This window comes from Myotis daubentonii, chromosome 11, assembly GCF_963259705.1.
Source record: "Myotis daubentonii chromosome 11, mMyoDau2.1, whole genome shotgun sequence".
Lineage (NCBI taxonomy): Eukaryota > Metazoa > Chordata > Mammalia > Chiroptera > Vespertilionidae > Myotis > Myotis daubentonii.
Genome location: NC_081850.1, coordinates 65,483,071 through 65,499,356, shown reverse-complemented (window position 1 = coordinate 65,499,356; position 16,286 = coordinate 65,483,071). Strand labels below are relative to the sequence as shown.

The 16,286-nt window shown below is 42.9% G+C and overlaps 1 protein-coding gene across 1 annotated transcript; it reads left to right on the top strand.

Moving 5' to 3' along the window:
- The first annotated feature begins 563 nt into the window (after positions 1–563).
- LOC132211725 (olfactory receptor 1J4-like) lies at positions 564–15,981 on the top strand. Its single transcript, XM_059656224.1, has 2 exons — positions 564–1,060; positions 14,994–15,981. The coding sequence occupies exons 1-2, from the start codon at positions 564–566 to the stop codon at positions 15,979–15,981; spliced, it is 1,485 nt and encodes a 494-aa protein (XP_059512207.1).
- The last annotated feature ends 305 nt before the right edge of the window (positions 15,982–16,286 follow it).

Here is a 16,286-nt window from a genome sequence, read left to right as displayed (position 1 = left end):
AGTTTACAGCTGAGGGTCAATGGGAGCCGGCAGGTTCACAGGAGGTCTGACAATGCTCCAACAACACCCACCCAGCACTGGAGTCTCACGTTACTTTAGGCAGAAACAACTCACACCACTTTTCAGGGGCTCACCTAACATTCCTGCCACAGTGAATCATTATGGTTTGGCTCTGGCCTGGTGTAGAAATGATGCCTCCATGCTCATCAAGATGTAAACTCACAGAGGTGGGCACCTTGCTTTTCTTGCTCACTGCTACACTGCAGTCCTTAGTAGAGGTTCCGACACAGCCATGATGTTAAAAGTAATATTTGAATAAACAGCAAACCCCTCTTCTATGTGATAAGGTCTTCTGATTACTTTGGAGGTTCAATGTTTTCCTGAAGCCAGACTGGGAGAGAGGAAAGAGGCATACATCCACAGGTGTGAGAAATTAATATGAAAATATTTAAAAATGAAAGGTTTTCCCAATAATGACAGTATGAGATGAGATGTCCTGTTCATCCTTTCTAGGTTCCTGAGACTCCCAAGCCTTCTTCCTCCCCAGCAGACAGAAGAGCAGCATGAGGGCTGAGAACCAGAGCAGCATGTCCCAGTTCCTCCTCCTGGGGCTCCCCATCCCGCCAGGGCAGCAGGGCGTGTTCTTCACCCTGTTCCTGGGCATGTACCTGACCACGGTGCTGGGCAACCTGCTCATCATCCTGCTCATCAGGCTGGACTCTCGCCTGCACACGCCCATGTACTTCTTCCTCAGCCACCTGGCCTTCTCTGACCTTTCTCTCTCCTCTGTCACTGTCCCTAAGATGCTCAGGAACATGCAGACTCGGCAACAATCCATCTCCTATGGGGGATGCATTTCTCAGTTGTATTTTTTCATACTTTTTGCTAGTCTTGACAATTTTCTTCTGGCTGTGATGGCATATGACAGGTATGTAGCCATCAGTCAACCTCTGCACTACACCACCATCATGAGGGAGGGGCTGTGTGTGGTGCTGGTGGCTGGCTCCTGGGTTCTCTCCTGTGGCAATGCCCTTTTGTACTCCCTCCTCTTGGTCCGACTGTCTTTCTGTGCTGACAATGCCATCATCCACTACTTCTGTGACCTCGCTGCACTCCTGAAGCTGAGCTGTTCAGACACCTTCCTCAATGAGCTGGTCATTTACACTGTAGGAGGAATGATTTCCTTTTTGTGTATTGGTGTTATTTTGGGCTCCTATATCCATATAGGGACGATCATCCTCAGGGTCCCCTCCACTAAGAGACTCTATAAAGCCTTTTCTACCTGTGGCTCCCATCTCTCTGTGGTGTCTTTATACTACGGGACATCTACAGGTGTTTACCTTTTCTCCTCATCATGGGGTTCCAAAGACATAATTGCTTCGGTCATGTATACAGTAGTTACACCCATGCTGAACCCCTTCATCTACAGCCTGAGGAACAGAGATATCAAACAGGCCTTAGAGGTGTCTATCATGAGGATTAAGTTCTTTAAGTGGCAATCACTAAATCCTCTGGTTGCAGTCAGGAGCACAGGGAAATATATCTCCTAAAACTACTGAATAGTCAACATCTCCATATAACTTCAATAGAATATGCATTCTGCTCTCATGTACAGTGTGGTTAATATGTAAACTAGGTCAAGTTTGCTACATGGATCATTAATAATTTTATATTCCCTATTAGTAATTTTTGCTTGTTCATCATCTCATAAGATATATGCAAAATCTTATGCAATACATATTGCACAATTATAGTTGTGGATTTGTCTTTTTCTCCTTTGAGATGTGTCAGCTTTTGCTTATGTATTTTTTATACTATGTTACTGATGACATACTGATTTAGCCTCATGAGTTGATTCTGGTGAGATTTGTTTCTACCTGATTCTTTGAGGCTGGCTTTTGATGGCTTCAAGTTGATTGTAAGGATCTATTCCCAACTGGCATTCAGTGACATCATGTTGGTAGATTGCAATCAGCCATGATAAGAAAAATTACACTATGAAAAATGGCATATGCTACAAAATAAGGCTTTTCAAACAAGAGGGCCAGACTTTTCAAAAATACATTCAAAAGCACACCACTGCATTTATGATTAGGAGATGTTTCTAGAAATGGGCTTTACCTTAACTACACATCTACTTCTAATATTACTATAGGTACTTTATATCTATTACTATGGATATAGGTACACATACAGATATACAAACAGACATATAGGTATAAATATACAGATAGAGAATAGATATTAGTATAGAAAAGGTAGTAAAATGCAGCTTTCTTGCGCTTAGAGTTTAAATGGTATATTTTTTCCATCATTTTAAACTTTTCTTTTTCCTTATACTTGTGAGGTGTCCATTATTAACAATGTAATGCTGGATATTGCTCATTTTATGTAGAGCAACAATTATTGTATTTCTGGAGAATTTTGTCTCTTGACATCTAATCCCATATAATAAAGAGGTGATATACAAATTGACTCTCACACCTTCACAAGATGGCTGCCTACGACCAGGCCAGCAGGGGGATTAGTGAGGGACAACCAAATGACTGAACAGCAGTCTGCGTGGGGCAACCAGGCCAGCGGAGGGGCCATGAGAGGCGTCCAGGCCAGCATGGGAGAGGAGCAGTTGGGGGCGACCAGACCAGCAGGGGTGGGGGCAGTTATGGGCTACGAGGCTGGAGGGGGGGGGCAGTTAGAATCAACTAGGCTGGCACAGGGGGCCGGTTGGGGGTGATTAGGCTGGCAGGGGGGCAACGAGGGGCAACTAGGCTGGCGGAGAGGGGCTGTTAGGGGCGACCACGCCAGCAGAGGGGTTAGTGAGGGATGACCAAACGTCTAAACAGCAGGCTGCGTGGGGCCATAAGGCTGGTAGAGGGGTTATTAAGGGACGACCAAACATCTGAAAAAGCAGGCTGTGTGGGGCGACCTGGCCAGCAGGGGGGTCAGTGAGCGATGACCAGGCTGGCAGAGGGGGACTGTACGGGATGATCAGGCCAGCAAGGGTGGCAGTTGGTTGCGATTAGGCTGGCGGGGGGGGGGGGGGGGCAGTGAGGGGCAACTAGGCTGGCAGAGAGGGGGAATTTGAGGGCAACGAGGCTGGCAGAGGGGCGCAGTTGGGGGCGACCAGGCTGGAAGGGGGTGCAATTAGGGGTGACCAGGCCATCAGTGGGCTACAGGTGGGGACAACCAGGCCGGCGTGGGGGGGGCAGTTAGGGGTGACCAGGCCAGCAGAAGGGGGTTGTTTGGAACAACCAGGCTGGTGGGGAGGGGCAGGTAGGAGTGACCAGGCCAGCAGCGAGGGGGCATTTGGGGGTGACCTGGCTGGCAGCAGGGGCCAGTTAGGGGCAAACAGGACAGCATGGAGAGGCAATGAGCAGTGGTCAGGCAAGGGGGCAGAGGCAGTTAGGGGCAACCAGGCAGGCAGGTTAGCTATTAGGAGCCAGTGATCCAGGATTGTAAGAGGGATGTCCAACTGCTGGTTTAGGCCTGATCCCCAGGAATGGGCCTAAACCTGCAGTCGGACATCCCCTAAGGGGTCCCGGATTGGAGAGGGTGCAGATGGGATAAGAGACCCGCCCCCCCCCTGCACAAATTTCATGCACCGGGCCTCTAGAGTAATCATAATTTGAATTTATATTTTCCATGTAACTATGTTTTTTATTTGATACATTTCACATATATTCTTTCTTGTCTTCCTCCCTTTTGATTAAATGTATATTTTAATCCATTTCCCTCTACAGTAGGTCCTCAGGTTACTTCGAGGACCTATTCCTATGGCACGGAACTCACCTACATAAGCACCTAGTCACTCACATGGAGCAGAGACACAGCAGTTGAAGTGAAACAGTAAAAAAAATTTGAGGAAAAGATAACAATTTTTGACCTTTACTTGTGGTAAAGAAATAATAAAAAACATAAAGCACATATGTACATATGTCAAAATGACAGAACTTTATATATATATATATATATGGGAGATGGCGACATAACCACGAAACAATGTACGTCGAATCCGATGTAACACGAGGACTATCTGTATTAACTTAATCTTACATTATTATAATTGTTATATGATTCTTCAATGCATTATTAAGAGATCACTTCTTACACTCTCTTTAATTTTTATTGTAGTTTGATATACAAAACATAACATTTACCATTCTAACCATTTGAACCATTTAGGACACCCATCAGCAAGATCTCATTTTATGACCACTAAAGTAGTCTCTATACAACATCAATTGAGTATTTTGCAACTGTGAAAAAAAATAAGAACAAGGATATCTATGAATTAATACGAAGAAATAGTAAGATATATTGCTGAATGAAAAAAAGCAATGTATAAAAGAGCATTTATGGTGTGCTACTTCCCATGTAAAAAGGAAGGAAAATAAAATATCCAACTGTCTGCCCATTGAGCAAAAAGAAGCACAGGAAGAATAAATCAGAAACTAATAGGATTTTTTATCTACAGGAGGAGGGGCAGAAGTGATTGGGAGTTGGGTAGAATTATTTGCACAGTTTTGACTATGTTGACTTTTACAAGTAAAACATGAATAGAAAAGGTGGCTAGTAAAGCAAAATAAAATAAAACAAATCAAATGAACATAACAAAATTTAAATTAACACCATAATTACACTAAAAGGGAAAATAAAATCAATAACCTAAGCAGTTCTTGAACCTAGAATTTTGTCTATATCCGTTCACAATTTTAGAAACGAATTCAAAACAAAGTTTTAAGCTGTGGTTTGTTATTAACTGTGGTTTGAGTTCAAGATTCTGAAACAACTCACCATGTATCCAAAGATTCAGTAAATAAGTAAACACCGAGGAAAAGATATTTACTCTCAGTCTCAGGGAAAGGAGCTCTGTACATGGAAAAGGAGAGGCTGGAAAAAAACTCAATGGTGTCAAACTAGAACTGGACATATCAATTCAAACTCATGGGTTTTAAAATGTATAAATAGGTTGCAATTTATTTTTATTTATTGTCTGTATATCAACAGCTATGTTGCCTCATTACCCATTATTTGTGTCCCACTCCTGACCCACCTCCTGTGGGTAAATTTCCTATTCAGTTTATTAGTTTCTAGTTTTTACTCCTTTTGTTTCTCTTATAAGTATTTCCCAGTTGGCTTCTCTGAGATCATTTAGAATCCTTGCAACCAATTAAAACACCTAAAGCTACAAAATAAATAGTTGTCATGGATTATAACTCAAGAGAATCAGTAAGCATCCATGAGACCATAATGATATGAAAAAACAAAGAAACATAAATAAATGTGGGAAATAGGGTAAGTCCCTTCTTACAGGAGAATACTAGTACACCTAATGAACATACAAGAAATAATAGAATTAGAAGAATCATCATTTGGCCACCACATCTGCAATAATTTTGTCATGTAAGAATCACCAATAAATTTTTACAGAGAATTCCTTATGACCTCAGGCTATTTTTATAGATGAGCCATATCTCTACACTCTCACATTCCAGGGAACAAGTTTGTTCACTTTTTCAACTATACGAATTTGAAGACAATGATTGTGTGAACCAACCTATACCAAATCTGTTCAATTCAGTTATTTCTACTTATATGCTGGTAAATAACAGATTTTCTTCTTTTTGTCAATTATATTTACTTTCAATATTATTTTGTATTGCTGTCAGGTATACAGCATAGTCATTAGACTGGAAATATTGAGAAGTAAACTATGTAAAGCATATGATTAGCTAAACACTATGATGGGTTTTCTTTTCCTTCAATTTTTTTAATTTTTTTTTTTACTTTAAATAATATAATCCTGAGGAGAACCAAGATATCGGCATAGGAAAACACCTATACTTGCTGCCTCTCACAACCACATCACAATTACAACTAAAAGGCAGAACTGCAGGAAAGCTGGCTGAGTGGACATTCTACAACTAGAGAGGTGAAGAAAGCACAGTGACACAGGTAAGAGATGCCGAGGCGCATAAAGTGCTGGCACCTGGATGTGCTGCTCTTTCAATCGGGAGGGAGATACCAGCTCCCGCTTGCTCTGAACTCCAGTTCCTGGCGAGACTCTGGGTGACACAGACAAATATGGTGAGAAACTGGACTGTCTGGACAGGAACGTGAGGGCGGCTTTCTCACAGAGGAGCTCACAGTGATAATTGTTCCTTCACGGAAGGCGGGGGACACAGAGACCCTTGACCTCTCTGCTGCAGGGCTGACTGGGAGCCATTGCTGTTTGTTCCACCCTGGTGATTCCCAGAGACCCCACACACACAATTTACAACCCCATCCAAGCTGTGCACATCGGCTTTACATATGAATGGCCTGTCCTTTCTCTGCCTAAAACCTGTCAAACTGCAACTGGGTCAGAGAGTCTCAGTGCTTCCAAAAGAAGGCCCAAGATCCAAGGCCAGGCAGCTGCAGCCTGCCTTGCTTCACAGCTGGGCCTCGTCTGGAGACTTCCAAACCCCATACAAAGAGGAATAATCTGCAGATGTCTCTGGACCTTCTGCTGGGCAACCTCAGACAGCGGCTGACCTTGAAACTCCTTGGAGATCCAAGAGCCAGTGTATCCAGCAGTCAGAGTGAGACCATACCGAATTACAACTCTTCACACCCATAAGAAATACCCTCAAGGGGCAGACTCAGTGAGCACCGAAGCAAGTCCTGCCCCATAAGAATGTCTCCTGTGCAACAGATATTCCAGTGTAGACACAGCTGGTCATCACAACCAATTGGCCTGGAGGTCAATTCCTCCCAGTGATACCAATGGCAATCAAGGGTTAACTACAACAAGACTGTGCAAACAGCATACAGAGGGGTGCACCAAGAGTGTCCACCTCAGGTGACTGGGGAAGCTGAGCCACTGGGCCCTATAGGACACCTGGCACACAAAGCCACTCTATCAACACAGGGAAGCAGCCAATATGCGGAGACAAAGAAACATGTAACAAATGAAAGAAATGGAGGAAAGCAAAATACTAGATATAGAGTTCAAAACCACGATTATAAGGTTACTCACGAATTTTATAGAAACCTCTGAGAAATTTAATGACACCCTCAAAAATATGAAAAGGACCAATCACAAATTAAGCATACACTGACTCATATAAAGAATAATATACAGAGATCCAACAGCAGACTAGAGGATCCCAAGAATCAAGTCAAAGATTTGAGATACGAAGAAGCAAAAAACACCCAACCGCAAGGCAAAAAGAAAAAAGAATCCAAAAATATGAAGATAGTGAAAGGAGCCTCTGGGACAACTTCAAGCGTACCAACATCCGAATAATGGGGGTGCCAGAAGAAGAGAGAGAGCAAGCTATGGAAAACCTATCGGAAGAAATAAAGACAGAAAACTTCCCCTACCTGTTGAAAGAAATAGACTGACAAGTTCAGGATGCACAGAGAACCCCAAACAAAAGGAACCTAAAGAGGACCACATCAAGACATATTATAATTAAAAGGACAAGGGAAAAAGACAAAGAGACAATATTAAAAGCAGCAAGAGAAATACAGTTACCTACAAGGGAGTACCAATGCGACTGTCAGCTGATTTCTCAACAGAAACTATGCAGGCCAGAAGGGAATGGCAAGAAATATACAAAGTGATGATTAGCAACAACCTACAACCAAGATTATTCTACCCAGTGCTGGGGTCCAGGGTCCAACCCCAGCGGGTCCAGGGATCCCCAAAGGTGTAGACGGAGTCGGCGAAGAAGGAAGGACACGGAGACAGTGTTCAGTTGATCAGCAGCCTAGCCAGGATCTCTAGCCCAGATCTCCAGCCAAGTTCTGGTCTGGAACTCCAGAGAGGTTCTGCTTAGGATCTCCAGCCAGGTTCTGTCCAGGCTCTCCAGTCAGGTTCAGTGTCCAGGTTCTAGTCAGGTTCTCTTGCCAATTTCTGTAGTCAGGTTCAGTCCAGGATCTTTTGCCATGTTCTCTCGCTAGGCTCCATCTCCAGGCTCCGAGGCCAGCCTCTGTCCAGGATCCTCTGGCATGCTCTCTCCAGTGAAGTTCTTCTGTCTCTAGAGAATGTTCTGTGTAGGTTCTGTGCCTAGGCTCTGTCTCTCTTGGTCCTGTCTTCCAAGCCCTGTGTTCTCAGTTCTGTCTTATAAGTTCTGTGTTCTGAGTTCTGTGTCTTGCTGTCTTGTTACATCTGTATTTATACCAGTTCATTTTAATCCTGTCAATCTCTATTACAAAGGTTAGGGCGTTTCTTATCTCCATTCCAGGGAGAAAAGATTATGTAGTTTAAGCATGATTGTTCGTAGTTAAAGGGATTAATTACCCGCCTGGCACTTAGTTGAGGGGTTTTATTCCCTCCCTAACTTCAGGGGAAAATCCCTACCTGGTGACCTTGGTTAAAACACAGCGCCAAGAAGGTGAGCAAACATATTAAGAACCGTATGCCATATATGCCAGGTCCCTTGAAACAGCAAGGATGGACCGGCTCCCGGCAACCCAGCAAAGCTATCATTTAGAATTGAAGGTCAGATAAAGAGCTTCACAGACAAGAAGAAGAGAAAGGAGTTCATCACCACCAAACCAGTATTATATGAAATGCTGAAGGGTATTCTCTAAGAAGAGGAAGAAAAAGAAAAAAGTACAGATAAAAAATTATGAACAAGTGACAACAAATACATATCTAACAACAAGTGAACCTAAAAATCAAATGAATAAAAAACCTGATGAACAGAACAGACTGGTGAACTTAATAGGACCAGGGGCATGGAAAGGGAGCAGACAGACAATTCTTGGGTGGAAAGGGTTGTGGGGGTGTGGGAAGAGATTGGACAAAGAGCTTACACCTATACAAGAGGTCAGTTGGGGAAGGGGGGGGCCTGGAGTGGGGTGGGAACCGGGTGGAGGGGAGCTATGAGGGGAAAAAAAGAGGATCTTCTCTAGTAATCTGAACAATAAAGATTTTTTAAAAAAAATCATATACCATGATCAAGTGAAATTTATTCCAGGGATGCCAGATTGGTGCAATATCTGCAAATCAATAAACATGATACACCACATAAACAAAATGAAGGATAAAAACCACATGGTCCTATCAATGGATGCAGAAAAAGCATTTGATAAAATCCAGCACTCGTTTATAATCAAATCTCTCATAAATATTCATTGATTAAATGGAAGTTAATGTATATGAAAATTTTTGTCAGTTGAAGGTATATACAGGAATTAAATTAGATAGTAAATGGGACTAAGAAAATTTTGGACAACTTTTGGCCCTCACATCTCTAAAATAATACATTGTGCTTCACTTCACTTCTCTAAACAACAAAAGAGAAGTTTCCATGTGTAATGATTGAGAGCATGGGCTATGATAACACACATTAGACTGAATCCCATGAAGTAGATAATACTTGGTCATTTTTAATTTATAGAAAATGATAACACATATATATATCAAGTTACATACATGTCACATGTATTATAGATACAGATATACACACGTTTGTGCCATTCTGTCCCCTACTGTACTATGTGTGCCTAAAGAATTTCTGTCATTTATATGTCTATGTCTTAAAAGCTAAAAAAGTTGAAAGAACACAAATTCTTAATGTAACTGTGGAGATGGTTGAAAATCTGGAAATGTAAGACTGATGTGTAGATTTAATTAGGAAATGTAGATAAAGTCCTTAGACCAGCACCCAAACGTTCACCAAAATGTTCAGCGATATTATGAAAGAGAATTTGTGGGCTATCTTGGTTTGGGAGCTATTTTGGCATCAAGTGGCTTTAAATGGCACCCATCACTGGAGTGTCCCTGAGTTTACAGGTGTGGGTCAATGGGACTGGGTTTCACATTACATTCAGGCAGAAACAACTGACACTGGTTTGCAGGGGCTCATCTCCGGTATCTACCACAGTGAATTATTATGGTTTGGCCTTGGCCAAACTAGAAATTATCTCTCTGTGGTCATTAACATGTACACTCAGCCCGGCTGCTGTGGCTCAGTGGTTGAGCATTGACCTATGAACCAGGAAGTCACAGTTCAATGCCCAGTCAGGGCACATAGCAGGGTTGTGGGTTCAATCCCCACAATTACTAATAAAAACCATACATCAGTTTTACATTGCCCTTACAGGAGGCAGCCCTTCAATGATTCTCTTGGCATCAACGATGTTGCTATCTCTCTCTCTCTCTCCTTCCTTCCTCTCTGAAACCAATAAAAAAAAAATGTAAAGACATAAACTCATAGAACTGGGTGAATGCCCTCTTGTTTCTGTGCAAGGAGGTCTTGCTGGTTGCTTTAGGGGTGTGATGATTCCTGGAGCCAGACGGAAATAGAGGGAAGACGCATGAAGCCACAGATATGAGAAACTAACAGGTATGGAGTTAAAATTCATGGTTTTGCCAGAGATTGACAGTATGAGATATGATGGTCCTGGTCATCCATTCTGCGTTCCTAAGATTCCCACACCTTCTTCATCCCCAGCAGACAGAAGAGCAGCATGAGGCCTGAGAACCAGAGCAGCGTGTCCCAGTTCCTCCTCCTGGGGCTCCCCATCCCACCAGGGCAGCAGGACGTGTTCTTCACCCTGTTCCAGGGCATGTACCTGACCACGGTGCTGGGCAACCTGCTCATCCTCCTGCTCATCAGGCTGGACTCTCGCCTGCACACGCCCATGTACTTCTTCCTCAGCCACTTGGCCTTCTCTGACCTTTCTCTCTCCTCTGTCACTGTCCCTAAGATGCTCAGGAACATTCAGACTCAGCAACAATCCATTTCCTATCGGAATGGCTACCATCAACATATCAACAAATGACAAGTGCTGGCGAGGATGTGGAGAACAGGGAACCCTAATACACTGCTGGTGGGAATGCAGATTGGTGCAATCACTATGGAAAACAGTATGGAGTTTCCTCAAAAAATTAAATATGGAACTGCCGTTTGACTCTGCAATTCCCCTCTAGGAATATATCCTAAGAAACTCAAAACACCAATCGGAAAGAATATGTGCACCCCTATGTTCAAAGCCATGCAATTCACAGTAAATAAGAACTGGAAACAGCCCACCTGTAGATGAAGAAAGAAGGATGTTTTACCCTTTGAGACAGCATGAAGGGACCTGCAGAGTATTACACTAAGCAAAAAGCCAGTCAGAGAAAGACAAGTATCACATGATCTCACTTAAATGTGGAATCTAATGAACAAAATAAACTAATGAACAAAATAGATCCAGAGACATAGACGCATGGAACATACTGTCAGATCTCTGAGGGAAGGCGGGCATGGGTGGGTGGGTGGGAAGAGATCAACCAAAGAACTTGTATGCATGTTTCCATAATGAGTGGATCCAGATAATAGTATGCTGAAGGTCTGGGGTAGGGAATGGGGGCAGGCTACAAGGGTTAATGGAGGATAAAGGGGACAAATGTAATACTTTCAACAATAAATTTTTTGAAAATTTGTTATAAAAGGATAAAAACAGTAGCTTTGGAAACATTATCATATGCATTCTGATAACATGTACTGCTATATCGGCTATAAATCTAAGCCTGAAATATACATACAAATCAATAGTACATAAATATATACATATTAGTAGCCCTGCGCAGGAATCCGTGCGCCAACAGGTCGCTGCAGCCCTCCTGAAGCTCTCTACCTGCTGCCCCGCCCTCCTGTAGCTCCCCCACCCTTCCCTCTTGTTACCCTGCCCTCTCCTGTAGCTCTCCACCTCCTGCTTCCTTGCTGCCCTGCCCTGTCCTGTAGTTCTCCGCAACCCACTTGTACCTCGCTGGCCCAACTTCTTGCTGATACGTGATCTGGTCGTAACTGCTTGGTCATTCCACCTCAGGGCCTAAAAGCTAATTAGCATGTTCCTCTCTTATTATATAGGATACAGATACAGAAGGTAAACATAGTAAAATGTTAACCATTGGGGAATTGGCTGAAGATTGACCAGGAATTCTTAATATTGTTATTACAACTTTTCTATAACTTTGAAATCATTTCAAAATAAAAAGTTGAAAAATCTTTTTTCCCAGCTGGAGCAATGCCCAAGAACAAAGCAGTCCAGGGCATGACTGGAATCAGGGACACTGTCCCCTAGGACTCCAGTCCCTCTTACTCTTCTTGGACACACAGCTCCCAAAGGGCAGTTAGAAATTAGCCACAAGCTTGGGGACTTGTTTGCAGACTCTCATTAGTAGTTAAGTGTCATCTGTGGACTCATTTCTCTGGAGCTGGTTAAGGGAAAGGAAAGTCTGTAGAAGTGCCATGCTCCGAGATATTTTCTCTGCGTGTCTGATGTTAGGTCTCCTGAAGAAAAGCTGAGCAGATGGGCGATAATCTGCAGCAGAAGGTGTCTGAACTCACCAATGAGCCCAGGTGAGAGGAGCTGGAAATCTGCCTTTGCCGATGGACCTGCCTGTGTGCTAGTGAGTTCATGTGTGAGACTCTGTGTCCATGACCCTGTGTGTGTGCACGTATTGTATACGCTTATATATGTGCGGTTTGATAGTTGTATGTGTATGTGCTATGAATCTGACTCACAGTCTCATTTTAGCATAAGTGGACCAAGTTCTCAGCCTCCTGGTGTTAGGTTGGGACTCCTCATTCATGTCTGTCTGTAACACTAGCATCACAGCTAAACATCCGGAGTAACACTGTTGTCTGTGCTGCTGGACTAGAAGATGCTGAAGTCACCAGGAACCAAGGTCAGCTCAGAGAGAGCTCAGGCCTCTGCTCAGCAGTGTGTTGTGGTGCACATGTGAGCTGTGCCTGTGGGTGACACCTCGTGTATGAGAGCTGGAAGTTATGTTATTGGACTTTCTCTGTGTGTATGTGATCATGTGTGTGTGACCATATGCATGGGGGTGGGTATTGGTGTTGGTTTAGTGACTGTGCCTGTGACTGAATAGACTTAACTGCCCCATGCTGACTGCCCTCCCCAGCAAGGGGAAGGTCACAAGGAGGGAAGCTCATTAACACACTCTCATTAATAGGAGAGTGTATACTGTTTGTTGTAGCGAGTGTGGCTGGGTCTACATATATGTTGTGTTGTGTGTTTCTTGTAAGATTTTTGAATTGTTTGTGGTCTTGTCTGCTTTAATGTTTGAGTTATGTATATGTGGAAAGGTGAGTGTTCACTAGGTATATCATGAAACAGGAGTCTTGATGTGCATTGTGAGTGTGTTTTGGGGTGAGAGGTGTATTACTGTATGTGTGTATGTCCAACTACTGTTAATTCTGACATGTAGGTATGCATATGAGTGTTTATGAGATGAACCATATATTGGCTATTCTTCCTTTAGGATGGAAATTTGGTCAGAGGTGATGTACATTATCAAAGCAGGTGTGTGTGTCTGTGTGTGTGTGTGTGTGTGTGTGTGTGTTTGTGAGACAAAGAGAGAGAGAGACAGAGATCTGTATCGATGACTCAAGTATTTCCTAAAGAGTCCTCCCTCTGGGGCACCATAACCTAAGATACTCAAATTCTAAGCAACACCCTGGTTTTTGAAATGGATTTGCTATCATTTTTATGTACATGAATGTGGTTGAGTTGCTCAGGATTTTCCAACCTTTCTTTATTTTTACTAAACATCCCAAGGAAACAAACACACTAACTAAACTTAAACTCCAGGCATCATGCTATGTGAAGGTATTAGGGCACAATTACCATTAAATAGTGATGAGACCTTCGGGAAGTTATAAAATATTGGTCTCACTATCACATCTACAAAATGGAAATAATTACACTGGTTTTGTGAATCTTGCAGAGGCCCTCAGGAAATAGTTATTGCATAAATAGATCTTAATGTATTTGAGAATTTTTTGTCACTTGGAAAGTAAATAAATAGGAAGGAATAGAATTATCTAGTAAAGGGAATAAAAAAATTTTGGACAAATCTGGGTCCTCACAGCTCTAAAACAATATATTCTGCTTTGCTACTAAGCAAGAAAAGGGAAGTTTCCCTGTGTAACAGTTAAGAGCATGGGTTCTGATCACACTGACATATTAGACAGAATCCTATGAAGTAGCTAACACTTGGTGATTTTTAATTTATAGAAAATGGTAATACATACATATCAACTTATAAACAGTACCTATCACATATGTAGTAGATACTAATATACACACGTGTATTTGTGTGCCATTCTGTCCCTGCTGTACTGCTGTGTGCCTACAGAATTTGTGTCATTTATGTTTCTATTTTGTAAAAACTAATATAGGTCCAAGAATACAAATCCTTAGAGCAGCTGTGAAGAGGTTTTAAAATCTGGGAATGTAAGGCTGATGTGTGGATTAAATTGGGAAATGTAGGTAAAGTCCTTATCCTGGTACCCAAATGTTCTTCTAAATGTTCAGCATTATTATGAAATATACTTTGTGGACTATTCTGGTTTTGGAGATATTCTGGCCTCAAGTGCCACCCATTTCCAGAGTGTCCCTGAGTTTACAGCTGAGGGTCAATGGGAGCCGGCAGGTTCACAGGAGGTCTGACAATGCTCCAACAACACCAACTCAGCACTGGAGGCTCACGTTACCTTCACGCAGAAACAAAAGACACCACTTTTCAGGGGCTCACCTAACATTCCTGCCACAGTGAATCATTATGCTTTGGCTCTGGCCTGGTGTAGAAATGATCCCTCCATGCTCATCAAGATGTAAATTCATAGAGGTGGGCACCTTGCTTTTCTTGCTCACGGCTGCACTGCAGTCCTAGGTAGAGGTTCCGACACAGACGTGATGTTAAAAGTAATATTTGAATAAACAGCAAACCCCTCTTCTAGGTGATGAGGTCTTGTGACTATTTTGGAGGTTCAATGTTTTGAGACGGAAGACTGGGTGAGACGGAAGCCAGACTGGGTGAGACGGAAGAGGCACACATCCACAGGTGTGAGAAATTAATATGAAATTATTTAAAAATGAATGGTTTTCCCAATAATGACAGTATGAGATGAGATGTCCTGTTCATCCTTTCTAGGTTCCTGAGATTCCCAAGCCTTCTTCCTCCCCAGCAGACAGAGGAGCAGCATGAGGCCTGAGAACCAGAGCAGCGTGTCCCAGTTCCTCCTCCTGGGGCTCCCCATCCCGCCAGGGCAGCAGGGCGTGTTCTTCACCCTGTTCCTGGGCATGTACCTGACCACAGTGCTGGGCAACCTGCTCATCATCCTGCTCATCAGGCTGGACTCTCGCCTGCACACGCCCATGTACTTCTTCCTCAGCCACCTGGCCTTCTCTGACCTTTCTCTCTCCTCTGTCACTGTCCCTAAGATGCTCAGGAACATGCAGACTCAGCAACAATCCATTTCCTATGGGGGATGTATTTCTCAGTTGTATTTTTTCATGCTTTTTGCTGGTCTTGACAATTTTCTTCTGGCTGTGATGGCATATGACAGGTATGTGGCCATCTGTCACCCTCTGCACTACACCTCCATCATGAGGGAGGGGCTGTGTGTGCTGCTGGTGGCTGACTCCTGGGTTCTCTCCTGTGTCATTGCCCTTTTGTACTGCCTCCTCTTGGTCCGACTGTCTTTCTGTGCTGACAATGCCATCACCCACTACTTCTGTGACCTCGCTGCACTCCTGAAGCTGAGCTGTTCAGACACCTTCCTCAATGAGCTGGTCATATTCACCGTTGGAGGAATGATTTCCTTTTTGTGTATTGGTGTTATTTTGGGCTCCTATATCCGTATAGGGACCATCATCCTCAGGGTCCCCTCCACTAAGAGACTCTATAAAGCCTTTTCTACCTGTGGCTCCCATCTCTCTGTGGTGTCTTTATACTACGGGACAGCTACTGGTGTTTACTTTTTCTCCTCATCATGGGGTTCTAAAGACATAATTGCTTCTGTCATGTATACAGTAGTTACCCCCATGCTGAACCCCTTCATCTACAGCCTGAGGAACAGAGATATCAAACAGGCCTTAGAGATGTGTGTCAATAGGATTAAGTTCTTTAAGTGGCATTCATTAAATCCTCTGGTTGCAGTCAGGAGCACAGGGAAATATATCTCCTAAAATTACTGAATAGTCAATATCTTCATATACCTTTAATAGAATATGCATTCTGCTGTCATGTACAGTGTTGTTAATATGTAAACTAGGTCAAGTTTGCTACATGGATCGTTAATAATGTTGTATTCCCAATTAGTAATTTTTGCTTATTCATCATCTCATAAGATATATGCAAAATCTTATGCAAAATATATTGCACAATTATAGTTGTGGATTTGTCTTTTTCTCCTTTGAGATGTGTCAGCTTTTGTTTATGTATTTTTTATACTATGTTATTGATGACATACTGATTTAGCCTCATGATTTGC